Below are 25,154 nucleotides of genomic sequence, written 5' to 3'. Positions count from 1 at the left end.
TAATTCTTTGTTTTATCATTTTGCCTTTATACGTTGCATGATAATATCTTATCCTATGGACACAAAGATGGCCTCCCCACTGCGCTTCGGAGAGACCAGAGCCGTATTAATGGCGGGGGACACTCCTCTATATATATATACTTGGACGTTCCAACATGACAATGATCCAAAACACAAGGCCAAGCCGACCTGTCATTGGCTACAGCAGAATGAAGTGAAGGTTCTGGAGTGGCCATCTCAGTCTCCTGACCTCAATATCATTGAGCCACTCTGGGGAGATCTCAAACGGGCAGTACATGCAAGACAGCCCAAGAATTTACAGGAACTGGAGGCTTTGTGCCAAGAAGAATAGGCAGCTTTACCATCTGAGAAAATAAAGAGCCTCATCCACAACTACCACAAAAGACTTCAAGCTGTCATTGATGTTAAAGGGGGCAATACACGGTATTAAGAACTGGGGTATGTAAACTTTTGATCAGGGTCATTTGGGCAGTTTCTGTTGTCATTAGGATTTAAAAAGAGTAAACACAATTGTTTGACAATAAATGGCTTCACCCAACCACTAACTATGAGTGACAGAAAAGTTTGTGAGTTATATTCTCTGACATAGCGAAACGTGTTGGGGGCTTATGACCTCCTGACTGTTGCCTAAGAATAGAACGTAAGCCTGTGGTTGTAAAGCCCCTGTATGTACTACGGGGGTGCGTTCAAAGAATGGGTTGGAAAGCCTGACCTGAACGCTCATCTGCAAATTTGCTGCCGCCCAGGCAAAGTGAAATCCCGAGAGTGAATTGCAAAAATCTCGCTATTCACTGCAAATCCAAACAGAATTCACCCATCATCCAATGATTTCTGCAGTCGGTGCAAATGTGAGTAAGGCTGGCTGATCATCTGCAACAGGACCATTGCCGGCGCTGATGTCACAGGCCCTCCATGTCTGGTCACGCCTACGTTTTTGGTTACCACCCACAAACACCGGCTTCCTGTCAGTTAAACTGGGGGGGGGGGGGGGTGTGTTACGATCCACATGCTCGCACATTCGATCAATGATCAACTCCTGCATCTGCACTTAAGTCACATGTGCCCAAGCATGGTTATCCTTAAAGGCCAGTAAGGTGCTTTAACCCCTTCAGTGGCAATCCCTAAAATTCTCGGGATTGCCACGGTTTAGAGCCGGGCATCGCTGCAGAGTTCACTCACTGATCGCAGGCAGCTTCGGCTCCCTCCCTTCTGCGACACCTCCTCCTCCCCCCTCCCCTTCGGGATTTGTGACTGCCGGGGACGAGGTGAGGGGGGGGGGCAGGTCTGGGCAGCGGCTGATTGACAGTTCAGCGGCGCTGCCCGGACCCAGGGAGGCAGTGGTGGTTTTTTTCTAAGGGAGCCCTCCCCATAAAAAACTCACCCAGTGGGGAGCGCTCCCCCCCCCCCCAAAAAAAACCCCCACCACTGAAGGGGTTAAGTCAGCGTTTGGGAATCCCTGTATGTTTGGATACCACTTGGATACCAGCCTGTTACCACCATCTCAGGATGGTGATAACATGAACACAAGGGGCAGATTTAACAACGAGTGATATTCTTGTTATCACTCATTCCAAATGATAAATGGCGCTCCAGCCAATCAGCTCCTAGCTCATTTCCCACATCGATATAGGACACACAGACGGCAGAACTGGATTTCAGTATTCCACTGTCCTATTTCCATGGCTACAAGTCCTGTCCCAGCCTTGTGATCTGTGATTAATATGAAATCACGGCACAACTTCTAATCGCAGCAAATGCATGATAACATGTCAGGGTTACCTGAAAACCCCAAACCAAGGTAAAGACTTGTACGTGACTATGGGAATCCGTGGTGCGCACTTTCCTCCATGCCCCAGACTCTGTGCTGCTGCTGCAGATCTGATGCCCCCTTCCCAGTCACTGTTTTCCTGCAGTATGTAATTACCATCACCCCCCTGTGTAATACTACAGATATAATGGTACTTCTTTACTTTCACGGCGCCACTAGAAATCGCGGTCATCGCGGGCATTGAATGCACTAAAAAATCGGGTGCGACGCGATGCCCGCGATTTCCCATAGGGACCAATGTTAAATTTCTCAATGGACACGATTTTCTGTTCAATGCCTCAATTGACACGATTTTTCCATAGGAAACAATGTTAAATGGCCCACAGAGGCCAAATAGGCACCCTCAAGTGTGAAATGGCCCCCACAATTGTTAACGCCACCCCACGATCAACGTCAACCCGAAGCGTGGCGAGCGCAGCGGTACGCGTCCTCCGACCTTTTCATGCCCTACTATACACTAGGGCGTGGAGTGAGAATAGAATAGTGTGGCGAGCGCAGCGAGCCACCGAGCCCGAAGCATGGCGAGCGCAGCGAGCCCCGCGAGGGGACGCGGATACCTTCACAGGTAAACGCGTCCCTTCGCGGGCTTCACAGGTATCCGCGTCCCCTCGCGGGGCTCGCCACGCTTCGGGCTCGGTGGCTCGCTGCGCTCGCCACACTATTCTATTCTCACTCCACGCCCTAGTGGATAGTAGGGCATGAAAAGGTCGGAGGACGCGTACCGCCGCCCCTCGCGGGCACGCTGCGCTCGCCACGCTTCGGGTTGACGTTGATCGTGGGGTGGCGTTAACAACTTGAGGGTGCCTATTTGGCCTGTGTGGGCCATTTAACATTGTTTCCTATGGAAAAATCGTGTCAATTGAGGCATTGAACAGAAAATCGTGTCCATTGAGAAATTTAACATTGGTCCCTATGGGAAATCGCGGGCATCGCGTCGCACCCGATTTTTTAGTGCATTCAATGCCCGCGATGACCGCGATATCCTATCTGTCCTAATCTAGTGGCACCGTGAAAGTAAAGAAGTACCGATATAATTAGTACCTGCCTGTTGGTTACAGCTGTTAAATTGGTTCACGTGAAGTAACGACGCCACAGCTATTGTTCGGGAAACGTACGGTTCCTGACACCTTGCTTTGAAAAGTCAGGGACCTGCAGGAGGAAGACGGGAACGCTGGAGACAGAACAGGACACATTCAGCTATAAGAAAATAGGAGTGTGCTTAAACAACAACGCAGTCCAATCACGCCATCGCCCTATAGCCTAAACAATGATGTACTAAGTCTTCGCTATTGAATATAAAGTGTGCTGTACTTGTCGCTTAAAGTGGAGGAAGCCATTGGGTGAACTGGACTGTAAAATGGGGGTCATATTTGTCCCACCATATCTGAACCTATCTTAAAATGTCAGAGACCATCCCTGTGCAGAGGGACTTGGGTTTACGTGTGACGCGTTTTGCAATGTTCCGATCCAGTATTCATCAGAGAAGTGGGCGGGATCTGTCAGGGAGACTAATTCTCAGGAGAATGGGAAAACTACCTACATGAACTTCTTAATAGTCCAGGAGAATAAGCAAGCATGAATATCACAGTACCATGTGCCTCTAGTCAGGGTGTAGCACAGTGTCTGCATTCCCACCAACAGCTACCATTTTTATTCCTTTACATGTTAAATGCTTCCCGCAACTCTTTAATTACTGCCAGCTATTTATATCGCATGCATATTCCATTTTATTTGATATTTAGCCACAAGTGGTTTGTAGCGCCGTACATAGGGCACACATTAGTACAATACAGGGTACACAGGACTATATATTACAGTAACTGAAATGCTAAATCATCGCACAGGTGACAATTAGCAGCACAATTCTCAGTACATTACAGCAGAGATGTGGGGAAGCAGAGCAGCTGGCTGCGTACTACCAGGGGTGGCTGTCTCAGGAACAGATGAAGGATTATGAGTGAGGGGAGATGCCGGTATAGACGGACGCTGAGTAAGAGACAGCTGTAATTGAGGTGCGAGAGAAGAGGAGGACAGAACAAGAGGGAAGAGGGTCCTGCTCCAAGGAGCTTACAGTCTATAGAGAGGAGGAGACAGACAGGCGACATGATATGCAGGAAATTAGCATGGCAGGGATGGCCAGGGCACGGGGCGGCAGGTAGAGGGAGCGGCCTTGGCACTAGATTATTCGGAAGGTCACGCTTTGAACAGGTGGGTTCTCAGTGCCTGTTTGAAGCATTGTATGTTATGTTGTTATATGTTTGTATCACGTTCCCTCAGTGCTAAGGGGTCATTCAGACCTGCTCAATAGGCTGCATATATTCGCTGGCTAGCGAGCAGGTAAAGGCCCCCTCCACCGAATCCCCACACTTCACATCCGCTCGCATGTGGACGCATAGAGGAAAAACCATTCGATGGTCGCTCACCATCGAATTATGAACTCTTTTTGCCGAATTGACCCCCAATATCAGCGATGGGGTCGATTTCGGACCTGTGCAAACAGGACTGATTCGGCCCCTGAATAAGGGCCGAATTAAGGTAGGCTCAGGGGGTCAGTACCCCTCGGCCACCCTCTAGCTAGGGCCGCCTGTGGTCAGCATGTATTTTTTTTTAAAAATGGTGCTGAGCATCGGGAGCCAAGGCACACTGACTGCACAAGTGTGCAGTGCATTACTGGGAGTTGACCCATGGGACTGCACAAGGGGTCAGAGGCTGTGAAGCTTGTGCTGAGCTCTGATTGGTGGAGCTCATCACATGCTTCTCAGGCCCATGGAAGACAGCAGCAGCAGCTACCTTGTCATAGGAGGGTTTTTAATCAGAGGCAGCACTGAGCCTGTAAGGATTTCCTACAGATTAAGATACCGAGGGACAAACACAGGCTTTTCATGTGGTATATATATTTAAATTAATCTCCCACCCTGCAGTTACCCATTGAGCAAGTTTATACTGCCTATTCTCTGTGTTTTGCCAGTGTAATATTCTCCCGCGCAGTTTGCAGCCAGTAATGTCAAGTGTGAGGGAGCCCCCCTGTCTAAAGTGCCCCGGGCCCCCGAAGGCTTAATCTGCCCCTGCCCTAAGTATGATGTTGGCATTATATAAATATAAAAATATAATCACTTGAATCTGTCTTTGTTATTTGTCAGGTTATTCACAAGGTTTGTACTTTCTGTGTACAGTATAAGAGCCCAGTTACAGGCAGCAGACCTGGGCCAGGCAAGGTGACGTGCACCGTCGGGTGGTCATACTTCTGTGTGGGGCAGGTTGGGGCGCGTTCTCTCTGTGGGTAATTACGGTGGGAACCCATGCTGGATATTACCTGTGACACCAGGGCCCGAGGTCTGCTCTACATTACAAAGAGCCACCAGGATGTGTCTGGGAGCGGCATTCAGCCTCAGAACACTTATACAAGTCAGCCTTTGAGCGGGACTATGGAGATCTGAATATACTCTGATTGTAGGACCGCGTCACACTGAGATCACTGGTTGTTATTGAGGATTAGACCAATGGGAGCCGCTCGGCTCAGCAAATGTTCATTTTGAGGACATTGTATGGGATTTCTGAGAGATTTCATTGTAGTGTTTTTAAATAAATGCACCTTTTGAAATGGACTAAGATGACTTATGGGCAGAATTAATGGTGAAAACTTTTTTGCTGGTACTAACACACTGCGCTTTGCAAAGCTTTTATTTATTTGGGGGAGGGGTTGGGATTAGAGGGGATAGTTATTGTGGATTACTAATTGAGGTTTATTCTGTCTGAATATTAAATTGTAAAATATTGTGAGGTTTGGCGATAAATGAAGCTGGGGCTAAACTATTGATTCAGTAGCTGAAATTTGCACCAAGGCTGTACATAAAGCTGCACTGCCAGCTGATTGGTCAAATATTTCAGTTTGTCACTTTGAGACAGTTAAGGAGCAAGGGAGTGGGCTGTTGGACCAATCAGAGAACTGCAGTCTTCGATTGGTCCTCCTGTTCAAGCCCCATCCCATCAGGGCAAAAACAAGCAGTGCCCTGGAGGACCAGCACCATCGCTGCCCATTGGCATTTGCTTCTGTCTAGCAGGTTGCCTGGAGCAGCACCCTGCAGCCGGTATTGATGCTACAGTGATGCCCTGGAGCATCCTGTGGTAGGCACCCTGCATTTACAGCCATTCAGGGCATCCTCAGTGCTGGGCAGTACTGCACTCCCCAGTGCTGATTGACACACCCCCTCTGCATGATATCATGCCCTCAGGGGGTGGGGCCAACACAGGGCGCATGGCTTGACTGACGCTAACCAGGGAAAATGGCTGCACAGAGAACCCCTGGAGAGGAAGATGTACTCAAATTGGTGACCGGCGTATTGACAACACTGACATACATTAAAGCTGGATTCTAACTGGATAACTGGGCAGTGATGTCATCAGCCAGCACTCACCAATAAGCAGTCACCTGGTAATTAGGTCACACTGGGTTCAGATTTTAGATTACATTGCACGGAGCGCGCCCAGAAACACTCTACAGCTCTGATCAATGTGCAAAAAGGACCTTTTAAGATGTATCAAATCTTCGTGAGAGGTAAAGTAGAGAGAGATAAAATACTACCAAACCAGCTCCTGGCTGTCACCACTCCAAGGTTGATACGTCTCCTCGAGACTGTTATCCAGTGCTCAATGTATGTCCATTTGCAAGTGATATACGTTTGCTTTGTGTAGGCTTTAATTGGAATGGTTCATCCCTTCCGCCGACTATATTTACCGCTGTCCTTTCTTTCCCAGGTACCCGGAGAAAATGACAAACACTGGAAGCCTGTGCTGATTGTTGTCACAGAGAAGGACCTACTGATGTACGAGAGTATGCCACGCAGGAAGGAAGCGTGGTTCAGCCCTGTGCACACGTACCCCCTCATAGCTACCAGGTACGTGTCCAGCGTCTATCTCCTGCTGCATAATGATATATATAGATATATACTGTATATCCTTATGTAGTATAAGGGTCTGTCTGTCTGAACGCGCTAACCCCTGGGCACATTTTTGTACTGTTTTCACTATTATGTAGCGCAGGTCCCCATGGAAGGTGACGTATATTCACCATCGCCCCTGTGTGGGGGCCGATGTGATTATCATAACCAACCAACCAATCAGCATGCACTATGTAAATGGAGTGGCTGGAAACATCACAGCTGGGCTGCACAACCATTCACACAGCAAGTGGCAGCAAACACAGGGCCACAAAGATGCCCACAGCAGCGAGTGCTCTCCCCACCAGCCGCTGCACAGGGGCAACAGCCAGGCGGCTGCAACAATGACAGCAATTAAGGACACCGCACAGACGGCCACATGCCCCATGCACACATCAGTACTTGACATTGACACCAATTTTTTTTTTAAACTCATGTCGACCTTGTATGTGTCTACATTTTTAATCTCAACATTTTCATCCTGACCCTGTCGACCTATTGCATGTCAACCTTTTGGTGTAGACCTATTGGCTGTCTTATCTAGACACTGTCGATCTAATAATCTACACCCATGTAGACACATGAAAAGGTCAAAATTAATTTTTTACATGTTTTTGGTGTCCGTGTCCACATCTCAACATGTGGACAAGCAATTAGCGCACTGCTTCACCTGTCGCGCCGTTCCCAAACAGGGTCCACATGGAGAGCAACATATAAAAGTTTTAAATAAATATATTAAGACAAATCCCCCAAAACTCAACGTCGACCTTTTCACATGTTGACCGTATTCATGTCGACTACAGGGCATTTATCTATTGACTGTCGACCCAGACATCGCCGGCCTACCATACGATCTTCTGAACGTCAGTTCCTTCCTTTTGTATCATTTTCTACCCCTCCTGATGTCATAATCGAGTTCAATTGTTTTTTTGTAACATTTTAAACAATTTTTAGTAATATTCATTAGAAAATCATTTACATTTATTTGTTAAATCCTCCCCCAAACACCACAATGCTCGCGGTTCATTGTTTGACGTTCGCACAGTTAAACATAGCGAGTATACACTTTTATATTTATATGGGCTCCGACCTGCCGAGAACCGGTCGCGGCTTAGCGAATCCACCCGCCGCAGTTTGTGCGTTGAGTGCTCCAGTCCTGTATGGCAGTGTCGGCAGCATGCACTGCATGTGGGTATGGGTCATAGGGTTGACAGTAAGAAGGTCGACACAAGCATTAGGTCGACATGATTTTTTCTTGTCTGTGTCGACGTAAGACCTAACGACCGTGTCCCCTGTATGTTAGAATCCAGTGCACCTATAAATAACTTTGCCTGCGTCGGATTTCTCAGAATAAGGAACTTACCTCCTGCATGGGACGGGGTAACATTACTGTACTTTCCGTGATAGGGTAACAATAGGCCAGGGCATCCCCCAATGCATCTGACCTTCCCCCTACAGGGTGTTCCATTTCCCCAAACTCAGACTCCACGTGGGTCATGTGTTCCAGACAATCTGTGTATCGCCAACTGTCACATTTTAAAAATCCCCAGGTGACCGGGAAAACATGCACTGTGTGGGGTCCTGAGGACCGGTGCGTTAGAGACATGGCACTGGGCATCTCATGAGGAACAGCGCAGTGTGGGGCAGATTTATTAAGCTCGGTGAAGTGATAAAGTATTTGGTTTTTATCACCCTCCAATCAGCTCCTAACTATGAAGTTACAGGCTGCGTTTGAAAAATGACAGGTAGGAGCTGATTGGCCGGTGATAAAAAACAGACACTTTATCACTTCACCGAGCTTAATAAATCTGCCCCTGAGTTTGATCTGAGCTATGATGTATTCAGGTACCGCGCACATCATCGCGGGCAGTCTGGTGATATATCACTAGGCATATACACAAAGTATAATGGCCAGAGGCTGTTATTTCATGTCCTCGCCCGGTAACTGTAAGATGTGTGCGGGAAGCTGAGAGATTTATTGCAACTATTCACATTTTAAGCCTTTTTTAAACAATGAGGATTCCTTGCAGTATGAATGTTCAATCTCATTTGCCATTTCCTGTTCTCGCGCTTCTATTTCTGCATCTCCTTGGGCCCCGGGCAGTAGAGAACAAGGCTGGGCCCCGGGTACTTTTCAGGGGGTGTGGTCTAATTGCAGTGAAAAAAAACAGCACTTTAAGCCCCTCCCTAGTCACACTGCAGCCCAGCAGCATGTGTTGGGTTAAGAAAAGCTGCTGCTGACAGGTAACGGGGGTCACACTGGGCCCTTTCAGCAGACCTGGCCCCAGGTAATTGGTACCTCCTCACCCATCTCTCGGAGCCATCTGCCAGCCAATCACCAACAACCAGCGTCGGTTGTGGTGCCGACCATGAAGTGCAGGGGAGGATTGCTAAGCACATATATTACAGACCTGATAACATGTACAGTATCTGCTGGATCAGTCCCCTGGGGATCCCCAGTGCTGAGTTCATGGTAAATGAAGCAAATGGGCTGCTGTCCCTTATACAATGGGCGCTCCGTGTATATTGTTTTATTAAATGTTTTATATTTTCACTTGCTCTAGTTTCGTAAGGTTTTCTTTTTATGAAAGCCATGCTTTATCTGTTACAGGCTGGTCCATTCTGGACCGGGCAAAGGTTCCTCGCTGACGGGCACCGAGTTCTCCTTCGCCACGCGCACGGGCTCCCGGCAGGGGATCGAGACTCACCTCTTCAGAGTGGAAACCAACAGAGACCTCTCACTGTGGACCAGACAGATCGTGCAGGGCAGCCACAACTCGGCGGAGCTCATTAAAGAGATCATCACGCGTAAGTTCCCAGCCAGTGCCTGTGTTACACAACTTATACATGGTGCACTGCTCCAGCCAATCACCTCCGTGTTTGAAAAATGACTGGAGCTGATTGGCTGGAGCACCATTTCTCATTCGTAACGAGTGATCACAAGAGTATCGCTCATTTTTAAATCTGCCCCTTAATCCCCAACACGGTGCCACCATGAACACGCATGTCCTAAGCTAATGCTTGTTACATTGGGAAATAAGGTGCTTGTCAGAGTCCTACAAGAAAGTAATATTTCATTATTGCTTTCACGCCTAATCCCTCTGCTAAGGTTTGGTTATTAAGCCGTGCGCTAATTAATTGCATCTCTGTCAGAAACAATGAATAGAGATGAAATATTCTAGTCAGGCGGCTTCAGGATTCTGCTAACCGGTAATTCCAAGTGTCAGAGTCCTCACGGCTGTAACCGTCCATGATTATACAGGCGAATGACTCCATCAGAGGGGCTCGTGTAATACCATGGTATGAAGAGTTGTCACCTGTGGTAACCAATCAGGAAGTGTCTAGTCTATCAAAGGGAGGGGGGGCCTGGACCGAACACCCCAGCTACACATAATCGGATGTGCTCCCTAGCTGAGACTCAGTACTAGAACACAGAAACAGAATAGCAGGTGCACCAGACATAATTAATATTGATATATGTTAATATATAACTTGACACAACGCTTCATCTTTATAAAACCAACTTCAAGTCATTGACCAACATTGGATCAGGAACATTACATGTCCTGGATTAATTATCATGGTGTTATACCTTTTGTAGATCATCCCTAGATGAGGTTTAACTGCCAGTCCATCACCAAACTCCAGGCCTAGATGGGTGCAGATTACCAGACCGTCACCAAACTCCAGGCCTAGATGGGTGCAGATTACCAGTCCGTCACCAAACTCAAGGCCTAGATGGGTGCAGATTAACAGTCCGTCACCAAACTCAAGGCCTAGATGGGTGTTGATTACCAGACCGTCACAAAACTCCAGGCCTAGAAGGGTGCAGATTACCAGTCCATCACCAAACTCCAGGCCTAGATGGGTGCAGATCACCAGTCCATCACCAAACTTCAGGCCTAGATGGGTGCAGATTACCAGTCCGTCACCAAACTCCAGGCCTAGATGGGTGCAGATTACCAGACCGTCACCAAACTCCAGGCCTAGATGGGTGCAGATTACCAGTCTGTCATCAAACTCCAGGCCTAGATGGGTGCAGATTACCAGTCTGTCACCAAACTCCAGGCCTAGATGGGTGCAGATTACCAGTGGTCACCAAACTCAAGGCCTAGATGGGTGCAGATTACCAGTCTGTCATCAAACTCCAGGCCTAGATGGGTGCAGATTACCAGTCTGTCACCAAACTCCAGGCCTAGATGGGTGCAGATTACCAGTGGTCACCAAACTCAAGGCCTAGATGGGTGCTGATTACCAGTCTGTCACCAAACTCAAGGCCTAGATGGGTGCGGATTACCAGTCTGTCCCCAAACTCCAAGCCTAGATGGGTGCCATTTGCCAGTCCATCACCAAACCCGACTGTATAAAAAAAATAAAAATAAACAACAACAATTAAGTATTGGTGTTAAACCAATTACACAGAACACTGGGTTAGGGAAGCAGAAAGGGTAGAACGAGATGTGGTCTCTGATATAAGACTATAGTCAGACACCAGCTAACGTAAGGCAAGGACACTAACCTGCGCCTTTCTTCCTGCCTACCTCCAGCTTGTACCTACAAGAGCCAAGTGTGTCGCCTGGTGATCAACTACGAGCACGGATTCTCCATCACAACTCAGGCCCCGGACGGTACTTTTACCAAAACATTAGCACAACAACCGTACGAAAAACTAAAAATGTCCTCCGACGATGGAATTAAAATGCTACTGTTAGATTTCGGAGGTGAAGAAGGAGAAATTGTAAGTATTGATTTAGGCAACAGAAATCCATGACATCATAATCCTGTAATTTACTGTGAGGAAGATGTATCAAACCTCGGAAAGAGATTACGTGGAGAGAAATAAAGTACCGTCACTAGGTCAACCCTATGAAGGCCGAAATCGGTAGACGTGGCTAAGGTCAACAGGGTCGGAAGGTCAACAATGGAAATGGTCCATAGTCAAAAGGTTGAGATGAGTTTTTCGCAATTTTTTGAGAAGGGTTGGGTACGATATCCCGGCGGTTGGGATCCACACAGTCAGAATACCAATGGATTGTGGTAAGGATTCATTCCTGCAGCCTATCCGTTACTTACCATCTAGATCCGTTGGGATTCAGGCCTCCTGGAACCCACTGTCAGGATTCCAACTGCCGGGATCCTGACCACATCCCCTTTAAGAGATAAAGTAAAAGGTTGCTCATAGCGTCTCTTCTCTTTCATCCCTCAATCACTAAAACACCTTGAACATACTGTATTACAGAAGCCCTAAGTAGAATAGTTTTTGCTCATTTATGTATTGCTCGTCACGGTGGAACCTTTGTGCCACCTTATAAATAAAAAAAAATAATAGGTTGCATGATGATAAAAAGATAAATAAAAAAACACAGCACATAACAGTCTCTCATTTCCCACAGCAATTAGATCTTCAGTGCTGCCCGAAGCCCATCGTCTTCATCATCCATTCCTTCCTCTCAGCCAAGATTACACGACTGGGACTGGTGGCGTGAGACCACATGCTGTATGAGAGTTCCGTGTGGGAAAGTCCATTCCCGGGGATTCTCCATAAGGAAATGGCTGCACAAGAGAATCCCTGGAAGCAAAAACGAAGAGGGTACGAGAGAAAAGACGCACAGAACTATAATGGCAATAATCACTTGGGATGAGAATACCCCAATTCTCGGACTCCCGGTCCGAGCTCTAATCTTCAGTTTACGCCTTCAGTTTTAGAATAAAGTGATTTCAAAGTTGGATCAAAGAAAGAAAACCATCTGTATCGAGCTGCGTTAAAGTGTATCCATCACCTATACACAATGGGAACGGCCATTTTATGTGCTTGCGTATGCAATAGGAACTGGTCACATGACCAAAGCCCGAGAGATAATGAGTCACTGCTGCATTCTTTTGCCCACAAAATGGCTGCCTGTCGTATGTTCAAGAGATAATGGTGATCTATCACTGAGTGCTTCCTGGCTACGGCTGGGCCTTTTTTTTTTTTAAGAAAGTAAAGGGACAATATATCAATTTAATCAGAATTGTTTTCTTTACCTACGAATGCGATTCCTGAATTTGCCACATGAGCCATTTAGGTTTTCACCCAATGGCTTATTCAATGACAGAGCCGATTTAGCTTATTATTTCCAAATGGCTTCCCTGGGCACTGCCCCAGTATAAAAGAGCTGAAGACACAGTGAGGCAGCCATTTTGTCAGCTGAACCAGTTTTCATTCAGTGGGAACCAGAACTGAGGTAGATTCATATATTGACAAACATTCAATATATTAATGGTCAGGACTATTCTCTCAAGCTGGATATATATCTTCACTTTGTGTAGGTGGCAATCGATACCCGATGGGGACCAATGGTCCCAGGGAGCCATTGATGACCCTGACACAAGATGGAAAAAAAAAACTACAGTATATATAATATGTTATAGAAAGGACCAAGCTTATGATAATCTTATGGTGATTTTTTTAGATTTTCTGACAGGAAAAATGTAAACGAAAAAATAAAGTGCTTGTTTTTGTCTTTTTTGCTCCTAAAGCAAAAAAGATTGACCTAGAAATTCACAGGAAAATGGTGACATCACTGATGGCTGGCTGACGTCACAAAATGGCTGCCTCCACCACAAATCAGCAGGGAAGGCAATCTAAGGATTTATTTCTGTCCCTTGCAGTCTTAACACTACCAGCACAGTTGAAAATGAACAATCTAATATTTTTTATTTTTTCCACAATAATTCTTTCATTACTCTGACATTAGAATTATTAGACAACTTGATGTTGGTCTAACAGGAAAAACAGCCAACATTTGTTTGATTTTTGTAATTAACACTTGATTCCCGTCAGACCACGTCTACATAAAATATCGGTACTTTAATTCATTGAGAAAGGAGAGTAATAATTATTTTAGTATATTTTAATCCTTTAAATAAAATCTTTTTATTGGATTATGAAATTTTCAATTTTATTGTTGAAACTTTTTCTTCCTGACAATTATTGTAAATAAGAATAATAAAAATATGAAATATTGAAATCCTAGTGTCTTTTCTGTACATGGAAAGACTACGGTCCAAATGCACTTTATGTAAGCATGCTGGTGTTGTTGTCAAGGGCAACTCCATGGGGTAAACTTACAAAAGGTAGGAGGCGCCAACCAATAAAATTCTAGACATCACTATCTAGTGTACCAGATAAAAGATGGCAACATCTGATTGGGTGCTGTGTTCAACACCTCTACTCATGCACAGAAATTCCGCCCCACAACCCACTTTGTCCCTCACTAGTGGACCATACCAAATCCCTGACCTCAGCTGTCTCCCTTAAAATTCTGGCACCTCTAACCCATAAACTAGAAGTTACTCTCATGCCTCAATAACTGGTAAATCCTATGAGTACCAGTGTAGCCAAAAGTAAGTGTTAAAGTCTAAAATACTTCCATATTCTAACTAAGTACTGCATATCTTTTATTTTGTTGATCACATCCTGGAAATGTTAACAAAAGCAGCTGCATGAAACCTATTCCAAATATATCCTCATGGTATAAATAAAACATATTTCACATCTAATAAATAATCAAGATGAACTGTAAATTGAGAAGTGCAAACTTATTATCCTTCTAGTACCCTGATAAAAAAACTCCTGTAATTCCTCTAGTAGCCACTAGGGTGTGCCGACAACTCCCACCCACAATAGCTTCTGCATGACAGTCAAGTTGCGGATTGGCGGCACAGCCACTGATTTCCCAGACATCGATGCTAGGGATGTGTGCATATCTGAGATGTATGTAAGCCAGGGGAGGGGAGGGGGGTGTCCGCACACAACTATGAATTCGCTTCTCTGGCCCAACTTACTCCACCGGTAAGCATACAGCAGGATAGGACACCATGAAATGTAGCGCAGTATATTGTATTCTGTTATAGTCAGCATGTTCCGCTCCTTCAGGTTTGTACATGGTAGCAGCCGACACCTTAGAAGTCCGTTCTCCCTCACATCAGAAGGACCTTTGTGCAGCACGGAATAGATCTAAAGTCACCTTGGAGTAAAGTACAAGAGGATACGGGGGAAGGATAAAGAGACGCTCGCATTCCGCCAAAGCAAACGGATGATATTGTGTGTGGAAACAAAGGGCTCAGCGAGAAGCAGGAGCGGAACACAATGCAGGGAGTGCGGAGGTCAGAACAGGTATAGGGAGAGCCATTACCAGCTGCGGGAGCAGTGATCAGCAGGAAGCTGTAGTCAAACGCTTTATTAAGGGCGAACAAATAATACAAAACTGTGTACACAAAAAAAAGAACAAAAACACACAATTTACAATCTGTTTAGTTTAAACATTATTTTAAATTATCCATCATTCAAGTTTTCTTCATCTTGTCAAGTTCCCATTGTATCACCTGGGGAAAAATTAAATAAAAAAAAATAAAAAACAATTAGAATGCTTTAACACAGATATAGTCCCCGATTCTGGTCCTTTTGTTCCCCTGCGTATTCGCGATGTTTCGTGACTGCGCTTACACATATACTTTTATGCGCATGTGCAGATGCTTGGTGTGAGCAGGCACAGGGAACTGCTTGTTTGCCGTCCTATTTGTACCTAGCAGCCGTGCAACTGTTGTGGAACTACACATCCCAGCATGCCCTGCCATAATTTTAAATATGCCCTACGATTAAACCTGTGGCAGTGCATGCTGGGATGTGTAGTTTCACACTACACATCCCACACACAAGAAGTTTTGCACTTCTGCATCACATTACCCAGACATGTATGCAGGTAAGAAGAGGCCGGCACTCTCTGCATCACATTACCCAGACATGTATGCAGGTAAGAAAAGGCCGGCACTCTCTCCGCATCACATTACCCAGACATGTATACAGGTAAGAAGAGGCCGGCACTCTCTCCGCATTACATTACCCAGACACGTAACCAGGTAAGGAGAGGCCAACACTCTCTCCGCATCACATTACCCAGACATGTATGCAGGTAAGAAAAGGCCGGCACTCTCTCCGCATCACATTACCCAGACATGTATGCAGGCAAGAAGAGGCCGGCACTCTCTGCATCACATTACCCAGACATGTATGCAGGTAAGAAAAGGCCGGCACTCTCTCCGCATCACATTACCCAGACATGTATGCAGGTAAGAAAAGGCCGGCACTCTCTCCGCATCACATTACCCAGACATGTATGCAGGCAAGAAGAGGCCGGCACTCTCTGCATCACATTACCCAGACATGTATGCAGGTAAGAAAAGGCCGGCACTCTCTCCGCATCACATTACCCAGACATGTATGCAGGTAAGAAAAGGCCGGCACTCTCTCCGCATCACATTACCCAGACGCGTAACCAGGTAAGGAGAGGCCAACACTCTCTCCGCATCACATTACCCAGACATGTACGCAGGTAAGAGGCCGGCACTCTCTCCGCATCACATGACCCAGACATGTACACAGGTAAGAAGAGGCCGGCACTCTCTCCGCATCACATGACCCAGACATGTACACAGGTAAGAAGAGGCCGGCACTCTCTCCGCATTACATTACCCAGACATGTATGCAGGTAAGAAGAGGCCGGAACTCACCTGCATACATGTCTGGGTTATGTGATGCGGAGAAAGAAGAGGCCGGAACTCACCTGCATACATGTCTGGGTTATGTGATGCGGAGAAAGAAGAGGCCAGCACTCTCTCCGCATCACATTACCCATACAGGATGCGGTCAAAAGCCCGTCGGTCGAAATACCGATGCTGGAATCCTGACACCCATAGAGGGAGAATAAAAAATAGTGTGCCGAGCGCATCACCAGGCCCACGCAGCGAGGCACCAGGCACGCTGCATGGCGAGTGCAGCAAGGGGGAGGGGGGGGGGGGGGCGGCGATCCACTGCCCCCCCTTGTCAGCATTTCGGCAGTCGGGATTCTGGTGTCGGTATTTTGACCGCCTGGATTTCATACTGAATCCAGCCAGACATGTATGCAGGTAAGAAGAGGCCAGCACTCTCTCCACATTAAGAAATGTTGACATGAGTATACACCATAAGGACACTGACTAAGTTCCAGCTACGCTGATAGGACTGACAGGCAGCCAATAGCTACAAGTGTTCTGGAATAATTTAGCACAATACGATCTTGCCCTATGTTACATCCAGTGCCTGCCATTACTCTTCAATAGAACCTTTTTGTTGGCACAGGGAAATGCGAATGTTCTGGACCACTGCCCCGGGGTCATACGTGACGGATCACTGACAGCGTTACAAAGCGTCACTGCATGACTGGACACAGAGAGACAATGTAACAAGACAGGCCGGGAATATGCTGCCGTGTTACAGCAATATCAGCTCATGAGGCAATATCCCATCCCCGTCTCTGGAATACAGTTCTGTGTAGGGCATCTGTATGACTGGTCATTTCCTCTTACAGTAAGTCAGAACTGCCGCGTGTCCACACATTCTACATTCATGTAGCCAAACTGGTAAAGTAATTCCCATTTTAAGCAACTTAGGCAAGAAAAAAAAAAAAGATATGATCTATCTACTTGTGAGCTGGAGGTCTCACGCAACCAGTAGAAACACTTTAACATTACAGTCCTCTTCATAGCCAATAGAATGGTCTATTCTCCAAACCTTTGAGAGAGATAAAGGGCAGAATGTATAATTGGAGAGAGATAAAGTGGAGCAGTTGTCCTTAACCAATCAGTTTCTCTCTCCTAGGTTTAATCCCTCCTTCTAATACTGAAGTAGGCAAAGTACTAGAACGACCATTATCGTGTATCGTGACGAGAGAATTTAAGAATTGTAAAAGGTTGCGCAAGATACAGTAGTAAACACTGAGTTATTACCTGGTAATGGGTTTTCCTCTACTCCACCATGGCAGCCCTCACTCATGGGTTTCTCCCTTCTGGGTAGTGCAATTCGAAAGGAAAGAAAGACACCAGCCCCCATAAAAGGGCTCCTCCTCCTTCCTCCAGTGTCTTTAAATTCTTCAGCTAAAAAACATAACAGATTAGTACACAACACATAAATAACAACAAGTGAGGGTAGGGAATATATGCTGCCATGGTGGAGTAGAGGAAAACCCATTACCAGGTAATAACTCGGTGTTTCCTCTACCTCCCCCATGGCAGCCCTCACTCATGGGTCGTACCCAAGCAGTATGCCCACACAGGGGGGGTTAGTACTCACGTAACTGAAACATGAGCCTACTTCGGCTATAACAATTAAATAATAATTTTTCTTCAACTTGTTTCACAAGACTGCCGCGCTCAGGATTCTTCTCCCAAACTTGGCATCTGCTGATGACATCACATCGACTCTGTAATGCTTTGTGAAGGTATGCACCGACGACCATCCTGCCGCTTTGCATAATTCTAAAACTGAAGCGGATTCCTTCTCCGCCCAGGATGAGGCCACCGACCTTGTGGAGTGAGCTTTAAGTCCTTCAGGCGGTACCGCGCCTCTTATTTGGTACGCCTTTAAGATGCACTCCCTGATCCATCTTGATAGCGTTTGCTTGGACGCCGCCTGACCTTTTTTGTGTCCTTCCATCAGTATAAACAGATTCCTTGCTTGTCGCACTTCTGCTGACCTCTGTTTGTACACTGTTAGGGCCCTAACAACGTCCAACATATGAAGACGCTCCTCCTTGCTGTTCGACGGGTTGGAACAAAAGGATGGGAGCACAATTTCCTGATTTACATGGAATTCTGATGCGACTTTCAGCACAAACTGTGGATTTGTTCTTAGAGTTACTTTATCTTCATAGAAATTCAGATAAGGTTCATCTATCCATAGTGCCTGCAACTCTGAGACTCTGCGGGCTGAAGTTATGGCCACAAGAAATAGCACTTTCCATGATAGTAACTTGAGTGGTATTTCATGTATTGGTTCAAAAGGGTCCTCCATGAGAACACCTACGGTGGTAGCGGACTTCTGACCCTTAGTTTCAGTCTTTTCACCGCTTGCATGAACCGGCGCACATCCCTGTTGTTTGCCACGTCCCAGTTTAGCATGGAGGCTAGCGCTGATATTTGCACCTTCAGGGTACTAGCTGAGAGGCCCATCTGTAGGCCTTTCTGTAGGAAGCTTAATATCGTCGCCACTAATTGTGGGTCTTTCTGCTCGCTTCTTGCCCAGTACATGTATCTTTTCCACATTCGATAGTATGTTTTCATTGTGGAACTTTTCCTGGCTTGGAGTAGTGTCCCGATAACTTCCTTGTCAAATCCTTTTGCCTCTAATGCCTTGGTCTCAGCAACCAGGCCGTCAGGTTCCAAGACGGAGGTTGTGCCCTCGTTACTTGTCCCTGGGATAACAAGTCTGGAATTGCTGGTAGTCTCCACGGGCCGTCTACTGCCAGTCTGCACACCGTGCTGAACCACGGCCTCCTGGGCCAGTATGGAAGAATCGTTATGACCTGTACGTTCTCCCTTTGAATTTTCTTTAGCAGTCTTGGGATTACCGGAATTGGCGGAAATACATATGCCGTGTCCATGTCCCAAACTGCCGTCAGGGCGTCGACTTGAGCGGCCTGGGGCTCCCGGAATCTTGAAAAGTAGACTGGTACTTTCCTGTTCACTTTTGTTGCCATCAAATCTACTTGTGGCCTGCCCCACTTTCTCACTAAACTGTCGAAGATTGTGCTGTTGAGGGCCCACTCGCCTGGCAAGCATTGCTCTCTGCTCAGCTGGTCTGCTATCACATTGTCCTTGCCCGCAAGAAATACTGCCGAGATGGCTACCACCCTGGTTTCTGCCCACTCGAGGATTTTGGAGAGCTGTTCTAATAGTGCCCTGCTTTTCGTGCCCCCTTGATGATTTATATAGGACACCACCGCCTGGTTGTCGGATCTTACAATCAGTTCTCTGTCCTGCGCTTGATCCTGGAAGTGAGTGCATGCCCGATACACCGCCTCCATCTCTCTCAGGTTGGAGTGGGATGCTTGCCATTCTACCGACCAGTGGCCTTGAGCTATCCGGCCGGCACATGTTGCCCCCCAACCGTACTGGCTGGCGTCTGTCGTGATCACCACCTGCTCTCTGGTGGCAAAGCTTCTTCCTTGTACTAGACGTTCCGTATCGGACCACCAATCCAAATCTTTCTTGGCGGCCTTTGACAGTGTTATCCGCTGGCTCAATTCCTTGCTGTCTTTGTCCCATTGTAACAGAAAGCACGCCTGGAGCTTTCGCATGTGAAATCGGGACCATGGTATGGTCTCTAGGGCTGCTGACATGAGCCCCAAGGTTTCCATGCAGTCCCGAGATGAGACCACTGTCCTCTTTCTCATCCATTCTATTTTTTTCAACAGCTTGTTTCTCCTGACCTCTGTCAGGGATACCTTCAGGTCTTGAGTATTTAGGGTTACTCCCAAATACTGAATTTTCTGAGTCGGGGCGAGATGACTTTTTTTCTCGTTTATGAGCCACCCATGGTATTTTAGGCAGTTTACCACTTCCGCTGTGTGCTGTATTAGTAGGTCCTCTGATTCTGCCACAATCAGGATGTCGTCCAGATAAGGGTACAGCCTTATCCCCTTTCTCCTTAGCCATGCTATTATGACCACCAGCACCTTGGTAAACGTTCTGGGCGACGTTGCCAGTCCAAAGGGAAGCGCATTGAACTGATAGGTGACCCCTTGCACCCTGAACCTCAGAAACTTCCGATGTCCTTCGAAGATCGGGACATGAAGATAGGCATCCTTGAGGTCTATTGAGGACATGAAGTCGTTTTGATTGAGATCCAGCATAACTGATTTTATGGACTCCATCCTGAACAATTTTATTCTTATGAATTTGTTCAGTCTGCGTAAATCTAGAATTGTCCGGAATCCTCCTGTGGCCTTCCTCACCACAAAGAATCGGGAGAACCATCCCTGAAACTGTTGCGGTTTTGCCACTACGTTGACTACGTCTTGGTCCAGCATTTCCTTCAGGCTGGATAACAACGCTCTCCTCTCTTCCAAATCCTCTGGAATGGGAGACTGAACCAGGAAGTCGCCTGGTTTCCTTAAAAAGTCTATTTTGTAGCCCGACCGGACTACCTCTAGAACCCACTCGTCCGATGTGGATTCCTGCCAGGCGCTTTGGAACTTCAGCAACCTGGCTCCCACTTTTTGTGGGTTGGCGTCATTGGGGGTCTTTTTTGGAGGTGAACTTGCTCTCTTTGTTCCCTTGGCCTCGAAAATTGGCCCTGGAAACCCAAGATCCCCTTCTGTACGGCCTTCCTGGCCTATAAGCCCGTGACTCTCTGAACTCCTGCTGATATCTATTGAACCTCGGGGGAGGTGTCTTCTTAGCAGCCTTGTCTTGGGGCAACCATACTGATTTTCCCCCTGAAATTTTGGACACTAAATCATCTAATTGTTTCCCAAAAAGATAGTCCCCTTGAAAAGGCATTGACAGTAGTCTATTCTTAGACTGTACGTCCGCCGCCCAGGGCTTTAGCCAGAGGGCTCTTCTAGTGGCAGCCGCTGTAGCTCCGGCCCTTGCCGCCAAGCGCACCGAATCTAATGATGCTTCGCATAGAAATTCAACAGCAAGTTGTACATCCTGCACCATTCTGAGCAACTCAGATCTCTTGAGGCCATCCAGCATGTCACTTTCAAGTTGCTGGCACCATCCTCTCAGCACCCTGGATGTAACGGCCATAGCCGCTGCTGGCTTTAAAGCGGTGCCTGCCACCAATTGTTGTTTTCTAAGACCCAACTCGATCTTTCTTTCCATTGGGTCTTTGAAAATATTAGCCTCTTCAAGAGGCAACGTGGTTTTTCTGGACAACCTCGCTACTGCTGCGTCCACCTTCGGTGGTACCTCCCAAGAGGCCACCTGCTGCTTATCAAACGGGTACATCTTGCTAACTCTGCTTGATGTCACCACCCGTCTATCAGGGTGTTTCCACTCCTCTGAAATCACTTCTTTCAGTGTATTGGACAGGGGAAACACTTTCCCTTTGCGCTTTTTGTTCTTAAACAACATTTCCTGCAGACTGAGATCCTCTTGTGGATCATCGATATTTAATGATTTATATATCAAATTTAGCAGATTATCGATCATGTCGGGGTTAACCTCAGCCTCCATTTTATCCTGGCTAGGCCCCTCATCCCCTTGATCCAGATCAAACTCTGGTATAACTGCACTGGTAGATTGCCGGACTGAATCATCCGAGTCCTCACTAGCAATAATATGCTTTCTTTTGGATGACTTTTTCTCCACATCCGCTTTAGCCACAAACTTCTCAGCTAATGCAGCAGTTAACATCTCCACCAAGTCTGCCATTTGAGCTGGCTGCAGTTGCTGGGGGGCCTTACAACCGTCGCACAGTATGCCGACATGCTTTTGAGGTAACCCTTTCTCACATGCTGCACATTTATCCAAATGCGGCTTTTTATGCTTAGATCTGCTCTCTTTATCCTTGCTGGTCTCTGACCTAAAAAACCAAAATAATTTACTAAATAAGCTAGCCAAGCTAACCCTAACCAGGTGGACACACACATCACTAACAGCTTACCCTGACTTCCTTATATTACGTTCTTCCTCCATGGCAGCAGCGCACAGTCACTGAAACAAACCCACTGACAATCTGACAGGAAGAAACAGCACTAGTAAAACTTACAGCCATTGAAACACCTATCACAAATAGCGAGGCAAACTGTGAGGCAGCGTGCGCCACCGGCGCCTTACCCGGTTGTTGCGAGACCTCAGATCCTGTGGCGATACTCGCGCTGACTCCCAGGGACCCGCTGCAGGCGCCGGCTAATGTACGCTTCCGCTCACGGCGGAAGGCGTCACTCGCCGGCGCCGCGCGCTGCTGCCGACGTCCGCCCGCTCTGTGCAACGCACGCGGGCCAGGTAGTGACGCGGCAACGCTATCCCGCGCCGCCACACGCGTCACTCCTGCGGACGCCACCGCCTGTAGCTGCCCCCGGGGGGGACCGCATGCGGCCATGAATTCCGTCTCACCTAAGCAGCAAGGGAGACCTGGTCATCTGCAGGGGGTAAGAACCGCCGCAGAGACCTGCTGGAAGCTTTTTCCTTTAGGTAAGCCAGTGTCCACCTCCTACACCTGCACATACCCGGAAAGGAAAAAAAGACACTGGAGGAAGGAGGAGGAGCCCTTTTATGGGGGCTGGTGTCTTTCTTTCCTTTCCAATTGCACTACCCAGAAGGGAGAAACCCATGAGTGAGGGCTGCCATGGGGGAGGTAGAGGAAAAGGTTCTATTTGTCCGAGAATGGGTTCCATTAAAAGTTTTTAAATCTTTATTGATCTCTACAAACCGGCAATGTAATAACAGCCCTCTGCGTGGCTAGCAGCAACATTCTCCTTGCACTTGTGGTTTGGTTCAAAAGTACCAGTGTAGGAGAGAATACAGTGTGGGTGCCTGTTGACTGTCCGACGTCAGAATCCAGACCAACACCACATAACACTCTACAGTCGCTGCTCAGTGACAGATATTTCAGGTCAGTCAACTTCACTGGTATAAATATTTATACATCGGATGTCTCATTTATCCAGAACATGACAGATCGCCTCACCTGCTTAGCGTTATTACTCGCAGCCTTCTTCATCTCATCGTGTAGGCCTCGTGAGGTCTTCAAGTCCTAAGCGGGAAAGAATGTGGTATGGATCATTGTCAGGACAAACCAGCCGCTGCCACAGGTCTCCTATTAACCCCGTTGGGTGCGAGTTGCCATTCGGGTGCCATTTTAACACTGAAACCGGCACCCAAATTAAGCCTAACTTGCACCCTTTACAGGGCAGAATTCATTGAAAATTGCTTGCACCCCTATGAAGGCGAATTCGGCCTGCCATAAAGTGCGCCGGGTGTTGTGATGATTCGCAACTTGCAAATCATCCGTACCATTCGGGGTTAATAGGATCGACCCCAAAGTGGTGGGTTGTTTTTTTGTTTTTTTTTAAACTGGATTACACACTTTATAACCGGACTTATATGTGGTCCTGGAGGACAGAGAAACGATTTTGTAAATATTAGTTTAAATTACAGGAGCTCAAAAACCGAATCCCTTCCCCACAAAAACTTTCAGGGCAGCGAATGTAACAAAAAATTCAGTTGGTATTGGAGAACAGCAACAGCTGCAGGATGAGTACTGAGCTACACTGGAGGCACAGTAGGTGGCGCTGTGTCTTACGTTTTCACTGCTGTAGTTTCTTGATTATATATATATTTCATAGTGAAGGTTATTCTATATTCCTGTCCATGCGTGTTTATTGATTGATGGAAGAAGCATAGTCTGTACCAGACTGATGCATGACCTTTGTCTCAGGCAGAGCACAGAGACACACCGGGCAGTCTTACCACCACCAACCCCCCTGCAGTCATTCTGCGAGTCACCAGTAATAATCACACAAGTGGACAGGTCACTGCTTCCTGACTGATCAGCACATTCCTCTCCTGCTGCTGGGATAGTTTCAGACTATATGATTGGCTGTCTGGCTGTCTGGTCCCACCCATGTGATCAATGCAGAATTTTGCAGCTTTGCAAGTCAACTAAACTCTGCCGGCACAAACGTCCGCCTGCCGTACGCAGATTTCTGTGGGGCAGATAACATTCGATGGTCGCCGACCATCGAATGATTTCTAAAGCAAATCTAAGTCAGTCTCCGGTGACTCAGATTTGCGGCGTCCTTGTACGGGAAGAGGGCGGGCATCTGACATCAGCTGCCTGCCCCCGTATCACGGCTGTATTGCCATGGAAACGCCAAGTGTTTTCATGGGAAAGCACCTGAAACTCTGGGCCTTCCCATGGGCACGACCCGTGACCTCCGCTCCATGCCCGCAGTGCTCCGTGCAAACGGGCCGGCAACTATACAAGTCCCCAATTACGTTTCGCAAATGGAGCCTGCACATGCGCAGAAATGCATCTGACCCGCTGTCTATGTGCCCTGTACTGGTCTGTTATGGTCGTCTTGTGTAAGTCAGTGTTTCCTGTTTTGCTTATTCATTTATCTGCGGATCTCTTGTGGCGCCATATAAATAAAGGATAATACTAATTATTATTATTGCTGCTACTTATACACCATACATTGGCTCGACCACTAAAGATCGACAGGCCTTAAATCGACATGAGTCGGAAGGTTGACACAAACATTAGGTCAACAGTCAAAATGTCGACATGAGTTTTTCACTTTTTTGTCCCAAATGTAGACCCATGCTTCATGCAGGTGCCTCTCTACGCTTAGCACACTATTATATTTTTCTGCCACGCCGTAGCGGATGGTAGGGCATGAAATACCGCCTGTCGGCACATGTCAACCCCAAAATAAAAAAGAAGAACAAATCATGTCGACCTTTTGACTGTCAGCCTTTTCATTATCGACCTAATTCTTGTGTCGACCTTCCCCATTTCAGGCGTCGACGTAATGCCTGTGGGTCTTGATTACACACCT

The 25,154-nt window shown here is 47.1% G+C and overlaps 2 protein-coding genes across 2 annotated transcripts in view; one reads left to right on the top strand and one right to left on the bottom strand.

Annotated features, from left to right (window-relative positions):
• SNTB1 (syntrophin beta 1) overlaps positions 1 to 12,759 on the top strand; it is a 114,036-nt gene extending 101,277 nt beyond the window's left edge. Inside the window, exons 4-7 of the mRNA XM_083186747.1 lie at positions 6,605 to 6,744; positions 9,398 to 9,594; positions 11,334 to 11,524; positions 12,180 to 12,759. Coding sequence (XP_083042873.1) covers positions 6,605 to 6,744; positions 9,398 to 9,594; positions 11,334 to 11,524; positions 12,180 to 12,272 — 621 coding nt within the window. The 3' untranslated portion in view covers positions 12,273 to 12,759. The remainder of the gene's footprint in view (positions 1 to 6,604; positions 6,745 to 9,397; positions 9,595 to 11,333; positions 11,525 to 12,179) is intronic.
• Positions 12,760 to 14,993: 2,234 nt separating this feature from the next.
• The window catches only part of MTBP (MDM2 binding protein), a 37,959-nt gene continuing 27,798 nt past the window's right edge, over positions 14,994 to 25,154 (bottom strand). Inside the window, 2 exon segments of the mRNA XM_083186749.1 lie at positions 14,994 to 15,153; positions 23,282 to 23,347. Of these exon segments, the coding sequence (XP_083042875.1) occupies positions 15,115 to 15,153; positions 23,282 to 23,347 (105 nt within the window). The 3' untranslated portion in view covers positions 14,994 to 15,114.

This window comes from Crinia signifera, chromosome 5 (genome assembly GCF_055691185.1).
Source record: "Crinia signifera chromosome 5, ASM5569118v1, whole genome shotgun sequence".
Lineage (NCBI taxonomy): Eukaryota > Metazoa > Chordata > Amphibia > Anura > Myobatrachidae > Crinia > Crinia signifera.
The sequence above is the reverse complement of the archived record's forward strand: the minus strand, read 5'-3'. Positions and strand labels throughout refer to the sequence as shown.